This window comes from Cryptotermes secundus, unplaced genomic scaffold (assembly GCF_002891405.2).
Source record: "Cryptotermes secundus unplaced genomic scaffold, Csec_1.0 scaffold318, whole genome shotgun sequence".
NCBI classification, from domain to species: Eukaryota; Metazoa; Arthropoda; class Insecta; order Blattodea; family Kalotermitidae; genus Cryptotermes; species Cryptotermes secundus.
Window position 1 is genome coordinate 3,749,338 of NW_019730108.1, and position 25,543 is coordinate 3,774,880.

General features: G+C 37.6%; 1 protein-coding gene across 1 annotated transcript; it reads left to right on the forward strand.

Moving 5' to 3' along the window:
- The first annotated feature begins 9 nt into the window (after nt 1-9).
- Nucleotides 10-21,199, forward strand: LOC111866156 (ATPase ASNA1 homolog). The gene is made up of 7 exons (XM_023854823.2): nt 10-197; nt 1,234-1,381; nt 3,128-3,279; nt 4,594-4,744; nt 4,880-4,987; nt 10,343-10,543; nt 20,652-21,199. Exons 1-7 carry the CDS (start codon nt 58-60, stop codon nt 20,772-20,774), a joined length of 1,023 nt encoding a protein of 340 aa, XP_023710591.1. The 5' UTR covers nt 10-57; the 3' UTR covers nt 20,775-21,199.
- The last annotated feature ends 4,344 nt before the right edge of the window (nt 21,200-25,543 follow it).

Consider the following 25,543-nt stretch of genomic DNA (forward strand, 5'->3'; position numbering starts at 1 on the left):
GTTACCAGGTACCAGAGGGAATGCATCCCGTTAACAATTGACAGTGAATGAGGAAAGATGTCAGTAACAACAGCTGATGTGAATATGAGCGGAGATTTTGCGCCATTAGAACCGTCTCTCAAAAATATTATCGACCAGTGGTCACTTCGCTGGATATTTGTTGGGGGAAAGGGTGGTGTAGGAAAAACAACTTGCAGGTTTGTATTATACGAAGCCGTGTTCCCCACTAGCGCAAGATTGGAGCTGCCATTGTTGTGAAGGTCGACCAGTTCCCTCATTGTAGGTTTCTTACTGAACTTAAACTCCCTTTCAGTTTAATAAAATTCTAATTTGGTTTAGGATTTGTAATGCCTATCTGCAAATATAATCGACGTAATTGACACATCGTATGCAGGATATACAGAATCTCTCGCAAGTATGAAATTCCATTATTTTGTGGACGTGATTAATATAATACTAGTAAAGTCCCGCGGTTAAAAATTTTAAAATAATGTAATTAACAATACCCCGTGTTCTTTGAATCCAAAATTTCGGTAGCCTAGTGCTAACATGCTGGCTTATGTTCCACAGGTGAGTTAGGCCAGCGAGCCATTTCTTTTGACATTTTTTAATTACATAGTGTCTTCAAGCGAAATTAGTATTTTTGTAGGGAAAGGTTGTTTTTGTGCCATTTTGCATGAGTGGAATATCATGATATAAAGAAGGCTGCATATGACACTACCACCACCACCACCACCACCATCATCTATGACCAGGCAGGTTCAGGTAGCAGTAAAGCTCTGGACTCAGTTCAAACCATGGCTGAACACCGGCTGTCCTAAGGTGTTCTCCTGCCCCGGCATGCAAATGGCACATCAAAGTATGTCATAACTGCTTTCTTCTCCATTCATTACTCATTAATCATTCCTTGATTTGGTACTATATAGTCTGCGCCACTGACAGCATCATCAGATAAACCATAAATAAAGTAAAAGAGCCTCTTTCTTCCTGTTATTACAGGTATTACCTATAGTCGTCATCCCATTCAGTGCCATGAAATTGAGAAACAGTTGATTAATTAGTTACTTCTGTTTTCACAGTGATCTTAATCACTAGCTGCCGAAGTCAGTAATTGTCAGTAATTTTCTTCATTCTCCTTGCATTTTATAAAGTTTTAAAATTTTGTTTTTAAGCTGTTCATAGTGCATGTTCTTTATGCTGAGGTTGTTTGTTAACATGTTACTATTGTTTTAGTTGTAGTTTAGCAGTGCAACTATCCAGAGTGCGTGAAAGTGTTTTGATAATATCCACGGATCCAGCACATAATATCTCAGATGCTTTTGATCAGAAATTTTCCAAAGTACCAACAAAAGTTAAAGGATTTGAAAATCTTTATGCTATGGTAAGTCAAAGAGATTTCATTTTCATTCAGAGTAGAAACTTTTAGTCAGTCACTGGCCTTAAATTTACAATTATACTTGTGTTATAAGGGAGCCATGTGGTAGCGTAGTTAGTTGACACTATGCTACAAGCCAGAAGGTCGCTGATTTGAATCCTGATGAGGTCACTAGATTTTTCAGTTGACCTAATCCTTGCAGCCTCACCATGACCCTGGGGTCAACTCAGCCTCCAATAGAAATGAGTACCAGGAATCTTCCTGTGGGGCAAAGGGTGGCTGGCACATAAGGCTGACAACCTCACTGCCATCTATGAGCTGATTGTCTAGAAAACGTGGGAACTTTGACATCTCACAACCATATGGGCCTTCACAGCCTGTTGAAGGGATAGCTTTACAATATATATGAGACAAACTCCGTCTTAAGTGCAACAATTTTATTGTATTCCTTTCTTCTTCCCTTCCTCCACACTACATGTTTCGGCCCTAAATGGCCATCATCAGGTGTGTATTCTTACGTAGCTGCTACACTGCTCGTAGTTTAAAATTTAAAATCACCAGTCTTTCCTATTGTATGTATGTATAAAATCTTTGTTAACCTACACGCGTCAATTTGATTTCTAAAATTTGCACTTTTTTAAAACTTCAATTCAAATTAAAATGTCTATAAATCTTCTTTTCTTTTTCCAAATGTTTAGTTAGTTGCTTGTCTGTGACAGGTTCTATATACATCGGGTGTATTTGTAGCCTAGATTGGATCGACGGAATTTTACAAATAAATTAAATTAAATTAAATAGGTATCAGTCTTCTGATTTTCATGGAAAATCTGTCATACTATTTATTTTACCTCTGGTTTTGCTTGGTTTTCCTTTGTCATGCCACTTATTAATATAATGAAACCCATTCAGGTCACTATTTCACATCACTAGTCTGTTTCACAAAATTCAGCTTTAAATTTTCTACCTGTGCCATGACTTTCATAGTGACCACCCATTTGATTTCAGCACGAAATTAGTGCTTATTTCTTGTTTTGCCTATTCCTGTTAAATATTAGCTGACCATAATCTCCATAAGTAAACCCATTCACGTTTATGCCTTTACATTAGTTCTCTTGCTTCATGCTGGGAATTTAGATTAATAAACTGTCAGGAGGAAGCAAATTCTTAACTTCTGGCATACCTAAGACAGTAGACATTACAGCAGACTTTTTCAACCTTTTTCAACTCAGCACACCAAACAAGGTGCTTAAAATTGTCAAGGCACATCATCATTTTTAAGGAGAGATTTTATCATTAAAAGAACAATAAGATTGTGCTTAAAAGTTGAATAGCTGAAATTCTAATCATTCTGTTATTTTTAAAAATAATGCTGACCATGGATTTTGACAATTTGTTTATTCCTCAATTTTTTCCTTGCTTCTTTTCGATCTTCCCCCAAACTCCTGTGGCACATTGATTGAAAATAGTTGCGTTACAGAGTTAAATGTTTCCAGCCATGTTTAACATACTGAAACAGAATGCATAAAGGACATTTAAATTACTGGACTGATAATTGCGGGATGCAGTTATTTAAATGGCAAAGCAAAAGGTTTAATGTAAGTGGTATTCAAAGCAAGATATCTCTGAGGTAGGTTATATTTTCCTGCTGCCTTCAGACATGGAACTTGGTATTTTGAGGTCCCTTTCAGTTATATGCAGAAAGTCTTTACATGTGCAAAAAAAACACTATTTTTTTGACAAATTTTGTTACAGGAAATAGATCCAAATGTTGGTTTCAATGAACTGCCAGAAGAATATTTTGAAGGAGAAAATGAAGCTATGAAACTCAGTAAAGGAGTAATGCAAGAGATTTTTGGAGCATTTCCAGGAATAGACGAGGCCATGAGTTATGCAGAAGTCATGAAGTAAGTATTGCTGAAATATTACAGAAAGAGCAGGAGGTATGACACACTGCCTTTTAAAGTCATGCAGCAGTTTTACTGCCTCTTGTGGCAGGTTGGTGCTGATGAGGATGATCATAATGTTGCTTCTGAACAAGAATGAAGGGCCTGATGTTTCAAACTTCACAGTGTCATGTTTACTTTTGTAAGAGGAAGATAAATGCATGCAGAAAAATCTGTACTAGCCTTGGAAAGTCTCAAACTTTGGGTCTTTGACACAAAAGTTAAAAGAATTACCCCTAGACTAGTGTACCACAACCTTTCTTCACCCATGACACACCCTTATTTGTCAAACACAGGGTGGCATGCCTCAGAATAATTAATGTTTTAAGATTTAACAGTTTAATGTAACATATTGTCTTTTTCTAGTTGTGATATGCAATATACACATATGCAGTTAATTATAAAAGTTCACTGCACGCCTGATACCTTGTGGTCGCATACCAAGACCCCCAAATACTCGTAGGCTGGGGTTAGATTTCTGGCAGGGGTTTAGGGGTATATTTGCTCCAGCATCTGCTAGTGTACCAAGGTTCACAAGTCTCCTATACAATTGGATCCCTTGTCCTACAGGTAAGTAGGCAAAGCATGAAACTGACCTTTCACCTCCTTCCAATGCTGAGATTAAGAATGTGTTCTTCTTTAACCCCCCCCCCCTTCCTCTCCCTGTACCCTTAGGTACTACATTCCATTTTATTGTACTGACTTCAGGAACAATCTCCAGTCACTCCATTGAGGACCTCTGCTGAATCCATTATACTGTTAACTATAGTGGCAACTTTAGCATCTAGCACTCACTCATTTACCTCTATCTTTAATGCAACTTAAAAATGTTCACAGTCTCTCTTTAATTTAAAATAACATTAAAATCACATCAACTGCTACATGTTTCAGCCTTACTTGGCCATCTTCAAGCAATTGTTCACTTTTTGATACCATCACACTGTGCTAAATCTTAAGTCAATTTATTTCCATTCTATTGCATTTTTGTTGTTTACACTAAAACACATTTGTTCGAGAATGAAATTTCTCTCTCCATTCTGCAATATTTTCCTTCTGTGGCATCCATGTTTGTGCCCACTTTGTATGTACTCACTAGTTGGGCATATGTACAGTTGCCTGAAGATGGCTGAGTAAGGCCAAAACATGTAGCAGTTGATGTGATTTTATGTTATTTAAAATTGAAGAGAGACTGTGAACATTTTAAGTTGCATTCAAGATAGAGGTGATTGCTCAAATATAATATTTATTTATCTTCTATGTTTACCTTATTTTCAGACTTGTGAAGGGCATGAACTTCTCAACTGTGGTGTTCGATACAGCCCCAACTGGTCATACTCTCAGACTACTCTCGTTTCCTCAAGTGGTGGAGAAAGGCCTTGGGAAGTTGCTACGACTGAAATTGAAGATTAGTCCATTCATTACTCAGGTTGTAGACTTATCAAGAATTCATTCTGTATGTACTATGAAGCATTTTTTGTTTTTTAGGTTTTAGTTTCTAGTAACTTTTGGTCTTCTATAATATTTTGTAATTTTATTTTAATGTTTTACTTTCCTTCCTTAGATATGTTCTATAATGGGTTTGGCAGACATTAATCCTGATTCCTTTTCTACTAAACTGGAGGAGATGCTTGCCATAATTCGTCAAGTGAATGAGCAATTTCGTGATCCAGTAAGTATTATTAGCTTGGGATATTAGTTTTAAGGTTCATTGATTTGGGGGTTTGTTTGATCATAGGGTCACTTTTTATAGTCTCGGGCAAGGAGTAATCTGCTTGCAGTTTCCAACATTTTGAATAAGTGGAAGAATTGCTTCTGTCACAGCTATTGAATGCCCATGGGTTCAGTGAAGCCAGGCAGATTGAAATACACACACAGCTGAGTGCTTCTGAGGGTGAGATTGCTATTGAAAAGTTGAAAAGATATGAATCACCAGGTACTGATCAAATTCTGGCAGAAGTGATTGAAGCAGGAGGAGAGTCTTTATGTTCCAATGTCCATAATCTCATTAATTCTGTTAGAAATAAGGAAGAATTGCCTCAGTGGTGGTAGGAGTGTATTATTTTACCTTTTACAAGAAGGGCCATAAAACTGGTGGTAATAATTATAGAGGCGTACCACTGTTAAACAATTTCATACATAATTTTATCCAGGATACTCTCAAGGCTAAAGCCATATGTAAGAAAAAATACTGAGGCTTATTAGTGTGGACAGATGAACTAGAGGTCATTTTATTTTGCATTCATCAGAGAATGGCAGGAAAGTGGGACAGTACATCAGCCATTTTTAGACTTCAAGAAAGCGTATGATTCATTCAGAAGGGAAGTATTGTCCATTATTCTCACCGAGTTTGATATATCCATGAAACTAGTTAGGCAAAGTAAAATATATTTAAATGAAACCTGTAGTAAGTCTGTACATCTTCATGGAATGCATCTTGTGTTATTCTGTGAATTACTTTTAAATGTTCCTCTCTCAACACAGCAACTATCAGAATTCACTGACACTTCACAGTGCAACAGTGAGTGTATTGGTCTTATAGTATTGCAACGCGCTACATGTTTCAGCTATTAAAGCCATCATCAGGCGGTACAGTTTAACAGACACTGAATTGCACCCTGTATATGGTCCCATATAACTTAAATACTTGTTACTATATGTGTCTATTTTCCTATTTAGTTAATTTATGCAGTCATATATCTAAAATTATTTTAAGTCATCTATAAAATATACATTAAAATTGAAGTAAAAGTCTGAAATTTAAAAATGCTCAACAATATATGTGTGTGTGTGTGTGTGTGTATAAACAGGATTTAAATATCGTAAAATACATTACATTATGTTGTATTATGGTGCTTAACCAATTAATTAAAATTTATTTTCTTCTATATTTCTAGTATTTGTCGTGTACTTTTTCATTGTTATAGTTTATATTTATTGTCTAAAATATTGTTATATATGTATTATTATAATTAGAAGCTGTTATCTTAGGTGGTGGTGTTCCTACTTTTGGGCTGTTTTCCTAGAGGGGCAGCTGCATTGCTCGGAAATCAGTTGTTGATATGTTCTTTAGTGAAGAAAGCAGTCTTCTGGGATGTGGCGCTGTGTAGATGTGTTAACCGATGTTACGGATGAACGTATCGCCTCCATCTTCAAGGTAGAAGGAAAAATAAGAAAATCCGCAAGTGAAGAGACGGTGAGAACAGGTGCAAGCGGACTAATGTTGGAAATAAACTCAGCTATATGAGAGCAGGGAAGGAAGGGGACAAGTCTATATGGAAAAACAGTGGAGAGGGAGAGGGGGAAGGGCCTGGGACAGGAGCAAGGTTAGGGCAGGTATAGGGTATTGTGTCAGGGGGGAGAAAGGTAAGGTTAATGGGAGGGCATTAACATTTAATCTTGGGTGTTGCTATGTGAGTCGGTCATGGACTACGTGGCCTTGTGGACCTGGCGTCATTTCCCAGGGGGGTTTCTTAGGGAACAGATGAGAGGCCTCGATGACTTGCTGAGAGAAAACCCCCCTTCTCTGTTCATATTGTCGGGATGGAGTTCAATCTCAATGACTTCCCTAATGATGCAATCCGGCGAGGATGGAGGTATTCTGAAGCTGAATGCAGTGTCCGAAATCGATGCTGTGTTCAGCTACAGCTGACTTGTCTGGATGTTTGAGACGGATGTGCCGCTGATGCCCCTTCAACCTCATGTCCACAGAGCAGCCTCTCTGCCCTATATAGACCTTTCCGCACTCACATGGGATACTGTCTCAGCAAGTCATGGAAGCCTCTCATCTGTTCCCTAAGAAACCCCCCAGGGACATGCCGCCAGATCCACAAGGCCACACAGTCCATGACCGACTCGCATAGCAACCCCCCAGATTAAGGGTTAATGCCCTCCCATTAACCTTGCCTTTCTCCCCCGACACAATATCCTATACCTGCTCTAAACTTGCTATGGCTCCCCAGACCCTTCCCCTCTCCCTCTCCACTGCTTTCTCACGTAGACTTGTCCCCTTCCTCTCCTGCTCTCATATAGCTGAGTTTATTTCTGACATTAGTCTGTTTGCACCTGTTCTCACTGTCTCTTCGCTTGCAGATTTTTTTATTTTTCCTTCTACCCTGAAGATGGAGGCGATACGTTGATAGCTTTATGGCTGATAATTGTTTATGTTTATATAATCTGTACAGTTGAAATCTCTATCTCTGCTGCATGCAAAAGTAGGCCATTTGGTCCGGTTGGTTTTTTCATACGATGAAAGAAACATGTATGGTACCATAATTTCTCTAACTGTTCAGGGCTTCTTGACAGCAGAAAATTTAGCTTTGATAATGAAATTATGGAGCTGATGTTGTAATGCATCAGCTGTCAGCACTGGTGAATTGACTCTTGTTGGAACATGTGACCACATTATTCACCAGTTTAGTGTCAAACAGTTACAGGGACAATTTGTTTTGTAACTGCAGTATGTGTTTATATATAGCATATTGTATGGTTTGTCAAAGACAGGGTGGGGCACAGAATCTTTCTTTTTGTGAAGACACATTGTGAAGAGAGGGGAGGTCACAGAAAAGTGGGGATAGGCTCGGCAAATGCAGCAGTCACGGAAGTTTCTGTCAAATACCCCTCAGTAGGAAACATGAGGTGGACGAGTGAGCAGCGTGTGTTTGCTGTTGAAGCCTATTTTTCGAACAACCATTCCTATGTGGCGGTGCAGTTTGCGTTCCGTACTCGCTTCGGAGGTCTGGTTCCTGACCAGAAATCGATTGTTTTGTGGGTAGAGAACTTTAGGACAACCGGGAGTGGTAAAAAAATCATCAGGACGACAGCGGACCGTTACGACGCCAGAAAATGTGGAGGCAGTTTGACAGTTGATTTTGAGATCTCCAAGACGCTCCGCTTGCAAACATGCAGTCGCCCTAGACATATCCAGTTGTTCAATGCACCGAATTCTTCACAAACATCTTCATTTCCATCCCTATAAGATGGTTGTTTTGCAAGAATTGTCACCACGTGATTTCCAGAACTGAATGGTGTGCGAAACATTATTGGAGATTTTACCCCCTGACGCACTTGTTTTCTTTAGTGATGAGGCACATTTTCTCCTATCCAGATATGTCAACAAGCAGAATATGTGCTATTGGAGTGGTAACAATCCCAGAGAGCTCCATGAGAGGCTACTTCACAGTGATAAGGTGACAATATGGTGTGCGTTGTCGAGAATTGGAGTCATTGGCCCCTATTTTTTTTGAAGAAGACAATCATGCAGTTACTGTCAATTCACAGTGGTATGTCGACATGATTAAAAACTTTTTCGAACCAGCTCTTGAAGAAATGCATCTAGGAAATGTCTGGTTCCAACAGGATGGTGCCATGGCCCACAAAGCCCAAGCTTCAATGACAGTTTTGAGGGCAAAGTTCCCTGGACGGCTCAGCTCGCTTCGAGGTGACATCCTGAGGGCAGCGCACTCACCTGATCTAATACCCTATGATTTTTTTATGGGGATACCTCAAGGCAGAAGTTTTTAAATGTTGCCCCACAAACCTGCTTCAGCTGAAGAATATTATTCTGCAGGAAGTAGCCCAAATTCCGGTGCACATGTTGGAACGTGCAGAGGGGAACTTCAGAAAACTGTTGCATCAGTGCATAGAGAATGGTGGCCACCACCTTCAAGATATTTTGTTCAAAACTACATGATTTAAAACTTTAAAGTATGTTCTTTCATTAGCTAAACAAATTTTATCAGCAATAATTTTTCTTTTATTCACATTCAAAAAAGGAAGTTTCTGCGCCCCATCCTGTACATGGGTGACAAATGGTTAAAAAAGAAAATTAGCATTAAATTTTTTGTGAAATTGGATATGCCACCAAAATGTTATAGAAAGTTCGTAAAGTGGGAATTGATTAAAGCACAAGATTTTGTGACAGTTAAGTGATTTGAAGACAGACAGGACAGAAGATGAACAATCCTTCCATCCAACAGCTTCAAATCTGGGAAAAATATGAAAAAGATAAGAAATGGTGAGATATGACTGACTGCCCAACCACTCATAGGAGCAGAATAGAGATCTGATTTTGATGAAGTGTCTGAACATGAAGATCAGTTCCCAAGTGATACCAATGGCTAGCTGATAATGAGAAAATTTGCCCAAACCTTTCAGATGGGTCTTGGGGAAGCCTGATTTTTTGGAAAAAACAGTAACTTGTGATGAGACCAGGGTATTCTAGAATGACCCACCCAGAAACAGAACGCCATAGTCCCTAATATGAAGGTACAGAGTCTCAGGCCTGGAAAAGTTATAAGTGCTGAAAACAAAGGTGAAATCAGTGCACATCATTTTGTGATAACAGAAGAATTATCCTTAAAAATGTGTTCCTTCAAAACAAACAGTCAAACAAACATTCTACCTTCAAGTTTTTGTATCTTATGGTAGTGCATCCATAAAAAACACACCATATCCTCAGCCAGATAAATAGATTTGGTATCACAACAATGCACCATCCCACATACTATTTAACAGTGAAGAAATTTTTGGCCAGAAAACAAATAACAGAGTTGGAATGTCTACCATACTCACCTTATTTGTTTCTTTGTGGCTTTTCATGTTCCCACAAGTGAAAGTCATCTTGCAAGGGTCCCATTTTGAATTGGTTGAAGAAGACATTTGAAATCATGTGATGAAAGTACTGAAAGAGTATTTGAATAATTATTTTCAGCAATGTTTTGAGCCATGATAGTGACATTTGATTGCATGCATAAAGTCAGAAGGTAAGTACTTTGAAGATGTACACTCTCAACAAAGGCCATTGACTATGTATTTTATTGCAGAATTGGTATGTTTATTGCAGACCTCATATGTTACCATGGAAGGTTTCTATAAATATGAATCTGGAAGGAAGGTGTTCCCTAACCCAAGAATGTATGAATTCAGGATTATGTTGGAAGTTGTTTAGATCCATTATTAATGGTGTAATGCGTTAGAATTGAAACTAAGAGATGTGGATACTAACAGGAGGTTCTTTGCTTTACAGGAGCAGACAACATTTGTTTGTGTCTGTATTGCTGAATTTCTATCTCTGTATGAGACAGAAAGATTAGTACAAGAACTCACAAAATGTGGTATTGACACACACAACATTGTTGTGAACCAGCTGCTGTTTCCTGGAAAAGATGAACGGCCTTGTCGAATGTGTGCTGCAAGACATCGTGTGCAGGAGAAATATTTGGATCAGGTCAGCATTTTAGAATATCGTGTTTTGCTTCTGAAGCGGAAACAGAGAGGTACTTCCTTCATCCTGTTGCAAATGTGTGTAAGAATTGTCTGCTGTTTCATAAATGTAGTCACCCTTAGCATATGAGATATAGATCTGTGCTGAAATAAGGAGAAGGAAAGTCTTGAAAATCAAACATTTTCCATGGTATGCCATTTTGAAATGTATACGAATTACAATAGAAAACAACTGTGGCTTTAGCATATTCATTCCGTGCCATACAAGGTACCATGTTTAGCCAAATTACAATAATCTGCCTTCTAAAACCTTCATAAATTAATGATTTTTCCTTTTATTTTTTCAGTCACGGTAGTTCCTGTTATGCAGCCGATCAGCCATGATTTATGATGTTTAAGTTCTGTTTAATTTTATGCACTTCTAATAGTATTGTCACATGTAGAGTGGCACGTGGTGAAAATAATGGATTCTAGTTTGGATGATTGGATTTACTGGCACTTCAGTTAAAAGTTCTCTTAATCACACTTAATACAGCACTATTGCTGATTTACACAAGTTACAGTTCATCGTTGCACACATACTAGGATTCTCCATCTTCACTAGTCGTCTTCTGGCATCGAATCTCAACGCAGGAACCATAATAGTCTCACTGAATTACACACTCTAAATATTGCATGTAAAGTCTTCTCTTCATATCTGCACTCTTGCAACTAACTCTTAACTACACTGCACTGCATTCTGCACTATTCTAATCTAAGCTGCAACAGGTCTTCATTATAGCCTCCACATGGACCACATAGAAAACAAATCATGTGATTCCTAGCCAGTGACTTCATTGGTGTGCTGACTGTTGCCTAGCAAACAGCAATAACATTTGTCCACTGAGACACATCTTCCATTGTTGCACGTTAACAGTGTTTACTGAGCCATTACCTAGAAACGCTTTGAGCAAATCTGTTACATTGCTACCTCCTTAAGACTGTTCATCCCAAATAGCCTAATGGTGCGTCACCTTTCCTTCCTCTCTGGGGACTGTGCTTACAACATCTTCCTGCAAGTTGTTCTTTTCTTTTTTTCTGTGATGTTCATTCTCTGAGCACTCCCATTGCTCCCTCCTCAAGGCTGCTCGCCCTGAGTGAATCACTGCTAATTTGCTAGTAGATCCAGATTTATCACCATCATCCAAAGGTTTTCTTATTTTTTTTCCTCTTTCCTACAGTGGGCCATAACCCCTGGAGTGGCCGGTGCTCCTATATGTCTGGCTTCTCTTATGCTAATGCTGCTAGTAGAATGTTCTTCCGTTTTGGAGGGTGTCAACCACTCTACCATGCCTAGGCCTTGATTTTCCACTCTGGAGGGGACTGATCCTCCACAAGGTCCAGTTCCTCATTTTCCACAACTGGCTGGAAATCCCTACTGCTTCCTTCACGATCTCCAGCCCAATGGTCTTCCTGTACATCCTGCTCAATGTCCTCTCACTTCCAAGCCATAGCTGCTCCTTGAATTCTCGGTTCCTGGTTCCATGAGTGCCTTCTGGGTGCATCAGGTGTCTCCTTCCGAGCATCTGCCCTTTCCACGTTCCTCTTGCAAATTTATTCCTGGCCTGATTCTTCCACCATCCCTGTTCGATTGACGGTCCTTCATAACTGCGTCCCTGGAGCCCACGTTCCTTGCGCTATGCCATTTTTGCACAGTGCAGGCAGAAGCCAAATTCCTCAAGGATCCACAGTCTCCTCGGATCAGTTCCTTTGGCTTCCCATGTCACCTTGCAGCTAAATGCCAGTCCCTGTGCTGCTTCTTCAGTGTTCCAGAAGATCTTATGGCCTCACCCTTGGAGACCTCATGATGCTGCCCTGTGAACCGCATCATTCATGGATTTGTCTCTGTCTTCTCTGGATTGGCCTCCATCATTTCTTGGCAGGTCATCATCTCTTCCCTCCAGGCATTCATATCGGTTCCCATCCCCCTGTCTCGCATGGCTTTCATTTCTGCATCTATCTTTTCTTGCCAGGCCCTCATCTCCTGAGAAGTGATCTCCAGCTCAGTGGTTATGCCCAAGGTTTCATTGAGTCAGTTATTTATTCCAAGGGTAGCAGTTGTTGAATAAAGAACAAAGGCCCATGGGCTCTGTGTATATCCCAAATGTGAATGGTGTTTCTGAGAAGTTCAAATGTATAGGGATTCAATACAACATCAGGATGATCTTCAGAACTAAGCACACACTTAGGAGTTCACTCATGAGAACAAGGCCAGAGATTGCAAGAGATGGCACAGTGCATCTACAATATTCCCTGTGAGTGTGGAGGAAGCTACATTGGTGAAACAGGCAGACCTATAGCTGTGCGGCTCCATGAACATAGGCACAATCCCCAACAGGGTGTTCTAGAAAAATCAGAATAATCCAACATGCATATGAAGAGGGTCATAGAGTAGACTGGATGATGCTAGGATTTTGAAAATTGAAAGAAACAACATGTATAGAGAATACAAGGAATCAGCCCATATGGCATGCTTAACGAATCCATTTCTCCTATCTGGATCCCCTTCATCAGGAATGAGGTTTCTAATTCACAGAGAAGAATGTATGACATGACAGATTCTTCATGGGTTTCCATAAGGTTCCAGTCTCGAGTGTTCAGGTTTTACTCCACAGGTGGCACTAGCAGTAGATACATGTCTTCACAGATTTTTTTTTTTCCATTTCTTTGCATTGGTGCTCATGCACTTTGTTTTGTTGGTTGGGGTTGTAGCACAAATTTATACCTCATTTTCTATCCTAGTTCCACATGTGTATGCTTACCACAATTTTTATTGTATATTTTCTTGTTATATCTTGCTGAATTAGCCTGGTTATCAGATGATTAATAGATGTGTGAATCTGACAAGGGCTGTCCAGTGATTGAAGTTAGCTCTTTCTAAGGGACCCAACTGAGTGGGTGTCTTCCCCCCCCCCCATCTGAGGATGGAAACAGATCCAGTTTCCAAAATGTCTTCTTTTCTAGTCTGTAGAATACAGGACGATGGAAAAGGTCCAAAAACCCAGTAATTCTGAGACTACAGATACTGTGTACATTTCTTTATTAATACGGTGTTCAACTACCTTTTCCCTTCAGTACAGCTGCAATCCATGGAATGGACATCTTTTGCCTTCAGGAGAAAATATTCATGGCAATTGGAACTTGGTAAATTCAAAGCATGGAACTAAAACAGCTAATACCTTGAGGCATATACCAGTTCCAGTTAAAACTTCTAATCACTATAATTTATTTATTCTCAAAATCTTAATAATGGTGATGTCATGAATGGCAAACTCACCAAGCCAAGTAATTCCAAACATAAACTATTCCTCATCAGCTAAGATCTGCCATATTCAATCAAAGAAAGTTGCTAAATATGAAACGTCACCAAACCAGCAACACAATGAACACAAAAATGTGCATCCAACACAATTTGCTGCTGGACACGTGAAGTTGCTGTGTGCTGAAGAGGAGTCAACTTACCGTATTCCAACCGTGGTCAGCAGTGTAACTATTACAGGAGCTGGGGATGGAATATTGTCTTCAGCCAACAATAAGTTAATTGCCAGCAATCGTGACCCACTCATGAACTTGTGTTCCAACGGAAAGCAGCATAGACGTAATAAGTCCAATAAATTTAAATTGATTCATCTTTCACAGAATCCTGACCCAAACTCAACAAAAAGAGGTAGAAAATAGAATGTCCTCTAGACAAAGGAGAACACCTGTAAACAAGAAATGAGGATTTTTTATGGTGAAATGGACTTCTGGCTCGGCTTATAATAATTTAGACAGATTGAATAATACTTACCAAATACTGAATCAAACCAAGATCATTTGAGAATTAACACTCAATCCTATGCTAACAACAGATTTTTACTATATTCTTCTGATAGTAAGTCACTCAATATATATCATCAGAATATTAGGGGCTCACAAGGCAAAACAAATGAGCTTATAAGTTCCTGGTATCCATAACTGCCACATTTGTAATGTTTAATGGAACATCACCTAGATTACCCAGAGCATTATAATCATGGTACTCAGTATTATAGACAAGCTCTTAGACAAGGTGGAGTATGTATTTTTGTACATATAAAATTTAAATTCTCAAATGTTGAATGAATTTTGCAAAGAGCAAGCAAGGGTTAGAAGTATGTGCAGTTAAACTTAAATTTCCATTTGGCAGTGTCTGTATTCTGTTCATCTGGTAAGTTTTCATATTTCCTAAATGGCTTAGATGCCATTCTAAAATCCCTATATAGTACTAATTTAGAATTCATTATCTGTGGCGATATAAACATAAATTATCTTGTTGACAATAAGAGTAAAAACAATTAGACACCTTGTTATCTTCTTTTAACCTTTTTAGTACAATGCACTTTCCTATTAGAATCCAAAATAATTTGATCTCTACAACAGATAACATTTTTACTGATATCAACAGAAGTGGAAATTATATTGTAAGTCTGCTTGCTAATGGTCTGTCTGATCATGATGGCCAGATTACTTACTTATGGAACTGAGCCCTTCTTGAGAAGCTGCCAATTGTGCAGCCACACAAGAATTTCCCAGCATTTTATGGAACCTGAAGGTTAATTACCGTGTTTACGAGAGCCCTCCACTCGTCTCTATCCTGAGCGAGATCAGTCCAATCCACACTATCCCATCCTGTCTCTCCAAGATCCATTTTAATATTGTCCAACCACCTACACCTTGGTCTTCCCAGTGGTCTCTTTCCTTCTGGCTTTCCCGCCAATATTTTATATGTATTCCGCGTCTCCCCCATTCGTGCTACATGCCCTGCCCACCTCATCCTCCTTGACTTGATCATTCTAATTATACTTAGAGAAGATTACAAGTTATGAAGCTCCTCTTTATGCAGTTTTCTCCAACCTCCTGTCACTTCATCCCTCTTCAGTCCAGATATTCTCCTCAATGCCCTGTTCTCAAATATCCTCAGTCTATGTTCCTCCCTTAATGTGAGAGACCAAGTTTCACACCCATACAGAACCACAGGCAAAATTATAGTTTTTGTTTATTCTAATTTTTATGTTTTTGGACAAATCCTGGATTTAATTTCACTAGTACACCTTCCATCATCTGTTAACAAGCTACCCAAATATTTAAAACATTAGCAGTGATATCCCCCGATAATTACTACAGTCAGTTTTATCACCCTTCTTGTGAACTGGTACAATAAAATACTCTTTCCACTGATCAAGAAATTTTTCCTTATGCCAAATACAATTAACTAGCTTATGGATTTTAGAATGTAATATTTCGCCTCCTGCTTGATCAAGTTCTGCCGGAATTTGATCACTACCTGGCAATTTATACCATTTAAATTTTGTAATAGCACTTTCAACCTTAAGAAGCCTAGGATCAGGTACTAATGGCTCACTGTATGGATTTCTGTCTGCCTAACATCACTGATCCTATGTACATTTCAATAAATGAGAGAAGTAGTTCTTCTACCTATTCAAAATGTTGTGGGAATCTGCAAGCAGATCACCATTTGCATCCTTCACTATGTTACTTCTTGGTTGGTGACCCCTCTTAAAGTCATTTATTCCTCTATACAAGTCTCTAATGTTCTTGTTCTTACTGTTCATTTCAAGCTTATCAGTTTTGTATTTCAGATATTCCCTCTTTTTATTCCTGAAATGACTGCTGGTTTCACATCTTATTATCCCTATGTATTTTGCTTGGATCCTGTAACCATTGCAGTTTGGCTTGTTTTCTTTGGTCTAGTAATTTTGAGCATCCTTTATCGAACCTTGGCTTATGCTTCAGTTCATAATAACCTAGACTCTTCTTGGCAGAAATTTTGATATTTTCTCTAATAGTATCCCAAGCTTTATTAACATCCATCTCAGGGTCCAAGTTTTCCAAGGCCGCAAACCTATTTGAGATTTCAACATGATACCGCTCTTTACCCTCTACCTCATTTAATTTCTTTAGATTGAACCTCTCCACATGAACTCTGTGCGTTGTTTGCTCACTGCCAGTCTTTCCCTAAACTTTGCCACCACCAGGTAGTGGTTAGTATTACAATCTGCTGCCCTGAATGATTGGACATCAAGTATACTTGAATGCTGTCTCCTATCTATCAAAATATGGTCGATTTGATTGTGTATCTTCCCATCAGGAGATGTCCAAGTAAATTTATGGATGTTGATGGCCAGATTATATGCATAAATAATATTAACTTACAGAAACATAACAGTTGCACCCAATTAGTCAGGAAATTTAATAAGTCCTCTATGAATGAGTTTTTGATTCAATGAAATTATGAAACTTGGGACAATATTTTCATTGATCAGGATGTTGATACAGTATTCAACTCCTTTCTCAGTACTTACCTATGAATATTCTACTCCAACTTCTGCCCACCCAAAAAGTTAAGATTAAAAAAAATATAATCCCTAGATGACAGGTGGTATAGAGATTTCATGTTAGCACAAAAGAGAGCTCTGTTTAACTCTTAGGAATAGTAATGATCCAAATCTAAAATATTATTATAAAACATACTGCAAATTTTTGGCCAATGTTGTTCAAGCAGCTATAAGTCCTCATTACAATAGATTAATTTATAATTCTAGTAACAAAATGGAAAGCACCTGGAGCATTATAAAATCAATCACAGGTGGAAAAATTAATAATGCGGGTATACAGTTTTTAAACCGTGATGGGAAATAACTGATAATTATCATATGATTACAGATTCTTGAATAATTATTTTCTAGCTATAGCTGACAAAATTAATACCAATAATGCAAACATTGGCCACATTATAGAGTCTGATACTGACAAATATTTAAATTACCTGTCTCAAGCTTTCATGACTTCCTTCCCTAAAATTAAACTCAGCCATACCTCTACTAAAGAAGTTGCAAATATAATTAAGTCTTTATAACCAAACAATTCTAAGGGCTATGATGAAATCCTGGTTAGAATTTTAAAAATCAGCGTGCCTTTCATTAGCTCCCCATTAACTTATATTTGTAACAGATCTCTTCCACACTCAGTTGAAATATTCAGAAATAAAACCATTATTTAAAAACAGAGATAAAACTACGACTAACTATGACTAACTACAGACCTATATCATTACTGACATCATTTTCAAAAGTTTTTGAAAAGGTTATATATGCAAGACTGCACCAACATATTAGCAAATGAACAATATGGTTTTAGGAGTAATTCATCTACAGAAATGGCCGCATATATATTAATTAATGTTATACGAAATGTATTGAATAACAAAATATTAGTCAGTGGCATTTTCTGTGATCTGACGAAAGCTTTTGACTGTGTCAATCATGATATTTTACTAACTACAATTTTATGAAATAGTTGGTAAGGCCAATGCATTGGTAAAATCCTATCTCAAAGACAGATACCAAAGGATTGTAATCGATAACTGGCACATTCATTCTGGATGGTGGAAAGTTAATAATGGTGTTCCCCAGGGATCGATTCTAGGACCTTTATTGTTTCTTTTATATATAGATGACTTGGCAAACATTATAATTAGTAAATCCAAACCTGTTCTTTTTGCAGATGACACGAGCATAAATATTATGAATTCCAACCCTTTAGATTATGAAAATAACATAATGCAAATATTTAAAAACATAAGTGACTGGATTAAAGCTAATTTATTGACACTAAATTTTGATAAAACATATTTTATACAATTTTTTACTCAGAATGTCCAATGGACATGCATATTGACTGTGGTAACAATAAGATTGCTAAATCTACTAATACCAAATTTCTTAGATTAGTTATCAACAATATATTGTCGTGGAAAGGACATGCTGACTGGCTTATGTGTAAATTAGGTTTGGCCTGTTATGCAGTAAGGGCTGTTAAACCTTATACAAGTATGTATGTATGTCACAAAAAAACAATAAGAATGATTTATTTCTCATATTTCCATTTTGTTATGACTTATGGTATACAATTCTGGGGCAAATCTCAATATAGAATTCATATTTTTAGGCTACAGAAAAGGGTAATTAGTATTATTACTAATTCTAGAAGTGGAGACTCTAGCAGGAAATTATTTATGAAACTGAAAATTTTGCCTCTTCAATCACGGTACATATTTTCTCTCTTGTTATTTATGGTTAAAAACAAAACTGTTTAACAGTTTTCATTATCCAATATGTAATTTAACAGTATTTCAAGACGGAACATACTGTTTTGGAATCAAGGTTTTTAATAATCTGCCTTCTATCATAAAGAACTTAGCTCATGACATGAAACGATATAGATTTATCTTAAAAATATTTCTACTTTTAAATTCATTTTACTCATTGGAAGAATATTTTAACTTCAATATTAATTAATGATCTTTGTCTGTTGTACGCTGGATCCCTAGTAGTATGTTTTTATGCTTGATTATTGTAGTCTTGTTTCACGTTAGTATATTGCTTGCTTTTACATATATATTTTATATCTGTTTAATGATTTACTCATTGTGATCTGTCTTGGATAACATGTGTAATTGTTATGGATTAAGTATATTTAATTTTTATCTATATAATTCATGGGACTTGTCTTGTTGTCTTTGACTATTTCTATATCCACTGGTCTTTCAGCCATATAAGGATCCATGGAATGTAAATGAATGAATGAATGAATACAGCTGTAATCCTTCTTGGACTGGTCCATACAAGTTTTGAACAGTCTCTAGTGGAATTTTATACCATTTTTCTTGAAGAACATCTTCAAGTTGCTTTAGAGATGTTGAAGGTGGGAATCTGTTCCTCAGTCTAATCTCCAAAAGTGACCAGAGTAGTTCAGTGATATTCAAATCTGGTGATTATGTTGGCCAGGGAAGATGTTGAAGTTCACTCTCATGCTCTTCATACCATGACTGAACAGTTCCAGCTGTGTGAGTGGGGGATTGTCATCCTGGAAAACTGCAGTGTTGTTTGGAAATAATGTCCAGATCATGGGAATGCGCTTATTACCCAACCTGTTTATACTCCCTTGTTGTAATTTGAATTGTTTTATCTGTTTAGTAATTCAAAATATTATCTATATTTATAATTTTTTAAAATTATTACCTTGTAGTATTTATATTTGCTTGTTAATCTTATATTTAATTTTGACAAAATCTTTTTATGACTGCATGTTTTTTGACTTCCTCTATTTCCAACGGTTGTACCAGCCTGGATTAATAGAAATGAAATGAATGAACGAACGAATTCATCCATGAAGGGTAAATAATAGGACCAACAGCATACCATGATATTCCCCAACCATCACATAATCTCTCCTGTGTTTCACTGTTGGAACCAGGCATTCCACACTGTAGACTTCCTGGTGTTCTCCAAGCATAAACTCTCCCTGATGTAGGGAACAGCTTGAAGGACGACTCATCTGACCACATCACACACATTTACAGTTGTCTGATGTCCCTGCTTTATGGTTGTGACACCATCGTTTACGCATCTGAGCATTACTTCGGTAAATGGGAGTTTAGCAATTGCAGCCCTATTGTGGAAGTTGGATTTGGGAAGCTCACGTCAGACAGTTTTTGTGGAAATGCTCCTCAAGATAAATATTCTGTTCTGCTGTCACCTGTGCTGCAGTAGTTCTGTGATTTTTCGAAACAGTCCTTCTCAATGTATGAAGGTCTCTTTCCGTCAGTGTTGATTTTCGCCCACTGTTCCTCTTCACTTATGTTGTCTTCCCATGATTTGTGTATGTCAACATAACATTAGAAACTGTCACTCTTGAAACACCTAATAATCTGTCAGTTTTTGTCACAGATACTCCAGCTAAATGTGGACAAATTGTCTGTCCTCTTTCAAAATTAGACAAGTCTTCCATTTCCCTCAACACAATCACTACAGAGTGTAAACAAATGGAAGAACACTCAGTGTTGCCATTTGAAGTTCTTTCAATGTAGCTAACAGACAAATTCTATTCCTTGGTTTTTTAATGTTTCCATTATTTTGTCCATCCTCCTATACAATCCAGTTCACTGTCATCCAATCATTCTATGCTATATAGTCTCAGTCATTGACAGCATCATTAAATAATTACAAATTCATAAATATTTGTATTTACAGATTTCAGATCTATATGAAGATTTCCATATTACTAAGCTACCACTTCTGGATCATGAGGTGCGAGGTGTAGAGCAAGTGAAGGAATTCTCTGTCAACTTGGTGAAACCATTTGCACTTAAATGATACGTTAACAAGTGCTCTGAATGACAGATGATTGTATATGCTGATGTTAAACTCAAGATATTTAAAAATATGTGGGTACATTTTGTAGTTTGAAATTAAATGTTGCTTGAAACTGTGATGTATTGATTGTATGGAAATGCTGTTCAAAATAACATGGTCAAATTCTGTCTTCTAGGATATAACGCCATGTAATCCAACGAAAGCCAACGAACAGGTTCCTCTGAAACATCAGCCAGCTTTCACCAAACTACATGGCATTAGATCCCAGAAGATAGACTGCTTCATAACTTCCACCACAAGAAACTCAAATCCTATATAACATAGTCCTTTCAACTTACTTTCCTGTGTGTTCTGATCACAAGAGAAACCATATGTTAAATCTTAAGTAATTATGTGTAAATAAATTCTCGATCAGTAACTCTCAATTACATGTCTATTATATAGCTGGCACAGCAAGTTCATTATTCCAGTATGGAGGAGTTAGCATGTACAAACTGACTACATGTATTTGACAACAAAGACCAGCTGGAGCTCACTTCATCAGTTTCATCAAAATCTGCAAACTGTACATATTTTATGGAACCCGAAGGTTCATTACCATCTTCACAGGAGCCCACCACTGGTACCTATACTCAGCCCAATGACTCTAGTCCATACCACCCTCTCCTGTTTGTCTAAGATACATTTTAATATTGTAACATGCTGTACCATTGCAACGACAGTGAGAAGGAACATGTGTTGCTTGATAATAGTTCAGTAAATGTGTTCCTGCAGAAATGATATCCAGTCCATCACTAGGCACCTGCCCATGACAATAGAAGGATTGCTGGAGGTGGTGTTTTCTGTTGGGGCCACCCCGAGGCTATATAGTGAGGACCCCAAGTCAGCTGAAAGTCAGCCTGTGAAGAGAAGAGAAGGTTGATGTGAAATGACTGCCATCTTGGGACCCTGTTAGTTGAGTTGTCACTTGACAGTTCTCCATAGGCGACTGTGATAAGAGGACCTGAGCACAGCAGAATTTCTACTGTGTTAAATCTGTTGCCAGGAAACAACTAGGGGGAACTGTAATAGACTGAGCACACCAATCTGCGTGTCAGTGATCTTTAAAGTATAGTTCTGAGTGGTCAGTAAATCCAATATCCCATCCATACTCCATCTATAGTCACACCCCTCAATTGAGACAATATTACTCTCCCACCTACATCTGGGTCTTCCGAGTGGTCTCTTTCCTCCTGGCTTTCCCACCAAAACCCTGAATGCATTCCTCTGATTTGATTTTATATATGTAAAGTATTTCTGACCTTCAACACAATTGATATTGCCTCACACAACATTATGGGCATATACAAGTTTGTACTGTATATGGAGTTTATACATGCATACTAAAATGCAGGTGAGCATTTCATAATCAAATTAGTGAATTGAAAACACACTTGATCAAAATCATGGTATCTGCTCCTGGTGACCTCTCAACAAATGTGAGGAATAGCTGAAAGAGAGTAAATCTATCCACTAATATCAATTTTTAAAATACTCAACCAACTAAATCAGCACAGCCTCTTGTGAACTATTCCTGACTGGAGAAGACAAGGTCAATGTTTAATATGATTCAAACAAACTGACTTGTGTGAGATCAGCTGTGCTGTGATATGTGAGTTGATTTATTTAAAAATACAATAAATTAGACAAATTTTGGAACTTCGAAACATACTATATTGGAAATATAAAAACTCAGGAGTTTCTTATAAATTAAGAAAATTTAGAACTTACAAAATTAACGAATTTGCATATTTAAAAAAAATATCAAAACCTAATTAGCTTCAAATATTCGAAAAATTACAGAAATCAAAACTTATTACTGATCTTGAATATTCTTCAAAAAATCAAAATCTTGAATGTTGAAAATTTTGACAGTTCAAACAGTTTTCAAATTTCCCTATATATGATATGATATATTTGAGACTGAAAAGAAATGTCTAAAGCATCTAGAGTTAATAAATTTTATGAACCTCAATGTGGAATTTCATGCCTAGATGGATACAAGGAGGTCTGACATGAAAGTAAAAGTAAACATAGGGAAGTCAGAAAGAAAGAAATATGAAAGAAACTCTTATTCCTGGGAAGCAGTCATAAGAGGAGAACTGAATCCAAGCATCAAGAAAACATGGACACTCAATTTGACATATGTAGCATATGAAACCAAGTGCTACTCTTGCAAAGGTTGTTGACCTGGGAACCTTGGTAAAGGCCTTACCGTTCAACATCATATTATTATAGTGGGAGGACCAGGAAACTACCTGGATATAAACTATCATTCAGCTGAAAAGGATCTCAACTTCATTGCATATAGAACATCTAACACAAACATGGTATCTGTCAACCTCTTCAAGAGGCATTACAGTCTGTGGTGGCCCAAACAACACGACATAAAAGAGTCCTATTTATCAAACAACGGAACCACGAGATGGAAGACACACAACTTCCTTTAAAGAGAAGCAGTATAAAGGACACAAATCAAATTGGTTCTAAATTTTAACAAAGTCTTTTTAAACCACATTTGTAAACAGATTAATTGTAATAATTTATAAATATTTTAATGTATTCATCCACATTGTTGTAAATGTTAAAGGATCAGATTTTATATTCATGACATTATGATGTTGATGTATGTAAGTATTGATATTGACCAAACACTTTTCTATCCTAGTTCCACGCATGTGCATGCTCTATCACATATTTTATTTTATGATTTCTTGTTATTGCCCACTGAACTAGCCTAGGCCTATATGTTGAAATAGCTGGGTAAATCTGACAGGAGTTTCCCAGTGATTCTCACCTGAAGACATAAACAGATCCAGTTTCCGAAACGTCATGTCCTTTTTACCTAGATTTCTGAACGATGGAAAAAGTAAAAAACCCCAGTAATTCTGTGTGTCATCCACCATCGTCAGAACCCTTTAGAATGACAATGATAACAACAATATAAAATAAATTGTTTGTTCATAGGTAAGAATGACAGTACATTTTAACTGACTTGAAATGTTCAGGACAACTACTTCAGCATCCAACTACTCATTTTTAGAATCAACCTCAGTATTCACTGTGTTATGTAATTGAAACTGTTATCAGTCTGTAGACCAACAAATTCAACTGTTCATACTACTTCAATTATTGTTGTCGTTAAATTCAATATTAATCTTGTTAACATGAGTATAAAGTTCTGAATATAAAAGTTTTGAGCATGTGCATGTGGTTGTATGGTACTTTTTGTTGTTACAATGCAGATGCTTGTCACCAATGTCACTTTTGTCATGTCATCTGATGTCTAATGATGCTCACATGAATGGTTACCACAAATATTCTTCCAGTAATTCAGTATCTCCTCTCTGCTGAAATTCAGGAGCCAGTATAACAGTTATGATATTATGTTATGTGCCTGATCACATTTACAGTAAACTTTGAATGGACAGGACATCAAGATACAAAAATAAAGAGGCATTACTTTCTTAATGACTTACTGATATGCCAGAATTTCCATCTTCCTCTCTGCCCCTCTGCATGGCTGCTTCATTCATCAACCTGCTTCTTTGCTCACACCACCAAGGAATATTTTTGTGATAACATTTGCAGTGCAATCTAATAGTCATCAGTGCTGAAGTGAACTACCAGTAGACCTACTCCATTCAAAGTCAGTCTTGTTAAATGGCAACTCTGGTATGCTTTTTCCAACTGAATTCAAGTAGGCCACCTCTGCCACCAACAGTCTCAAGTAGAGCTACAGAGGTACTGACTGTCAGAATTACTGGCTTTTTGTGTTTTGGCCATTGTCCAGTATTCTAAAAACTAGAGACAACATTTCAGAAACTGAATCTGTTTCCATCTTCAGGTGAGGGGGTGACACCTACTCTGTTGGGTCTCTCATGGAGAACTCATGTCAGTATAACTACAGCAATATAAATACCTGAGACCCGGCTTTGTTATCTCCCCTTGAATATTGGCCTAATTTTTGTCATGAACTATTTCCTTACTAACATAATACTACAAAGCAATGTTCCTTACCTGTAGCCACCAGAGCACTGAGGCTTGCTGAAGCGTTAATTTAAATTCCATAACCAGTAATGAATCATGTGTATTTTGCAAGGAGTAGATATTCCATACTAAAATCTACAAAGATAACTGTAGTAGGTACAACTATGAAGTCAATCACTGCTTTCCACACTGTCATTGCAAATATTTCGGAGTGGACTGATGAATTAGTGGCTCTTAACAAGGACAACACAACCTGCTCTTAAACCAAGAAAAGTTACTTAGAATGATTAGGGTCAGGGTATGGAGGAAGCTACGACACACCTGCTGTACATTCTGGACAAGTTTTTCACATGGTGGTTACCTGATTTCTACTAAGTTGGATGATGTTAAACCATTTAGAGAATATGTGTTACTTCCCTGATAATGAGTTAAATATGGCAGTATATAGGAAGATGAGGTGGGCAGGGCAGGGCATGTAGCACGAATGGGTAAGAAGATGAATGCATATAGGATATTGGTGGGAAAGTCAGAAGGAAAGAACCACTGGGAAGACCAAGGCATAGGTGGGTGGACAATATATTAGAGAGATACGATGGGATGGTATGGATTGGATTGATCTGGCTCAGGATAGGGACCAGTGGAGGGCTCTTGTGAACATGGTAATAAACCTTCGGGTTCCATAAAATGCTGGGAAATTCATGAGTAGCTGCAGATTTGGCTTCTCAAGAAGGGCTCAGCTC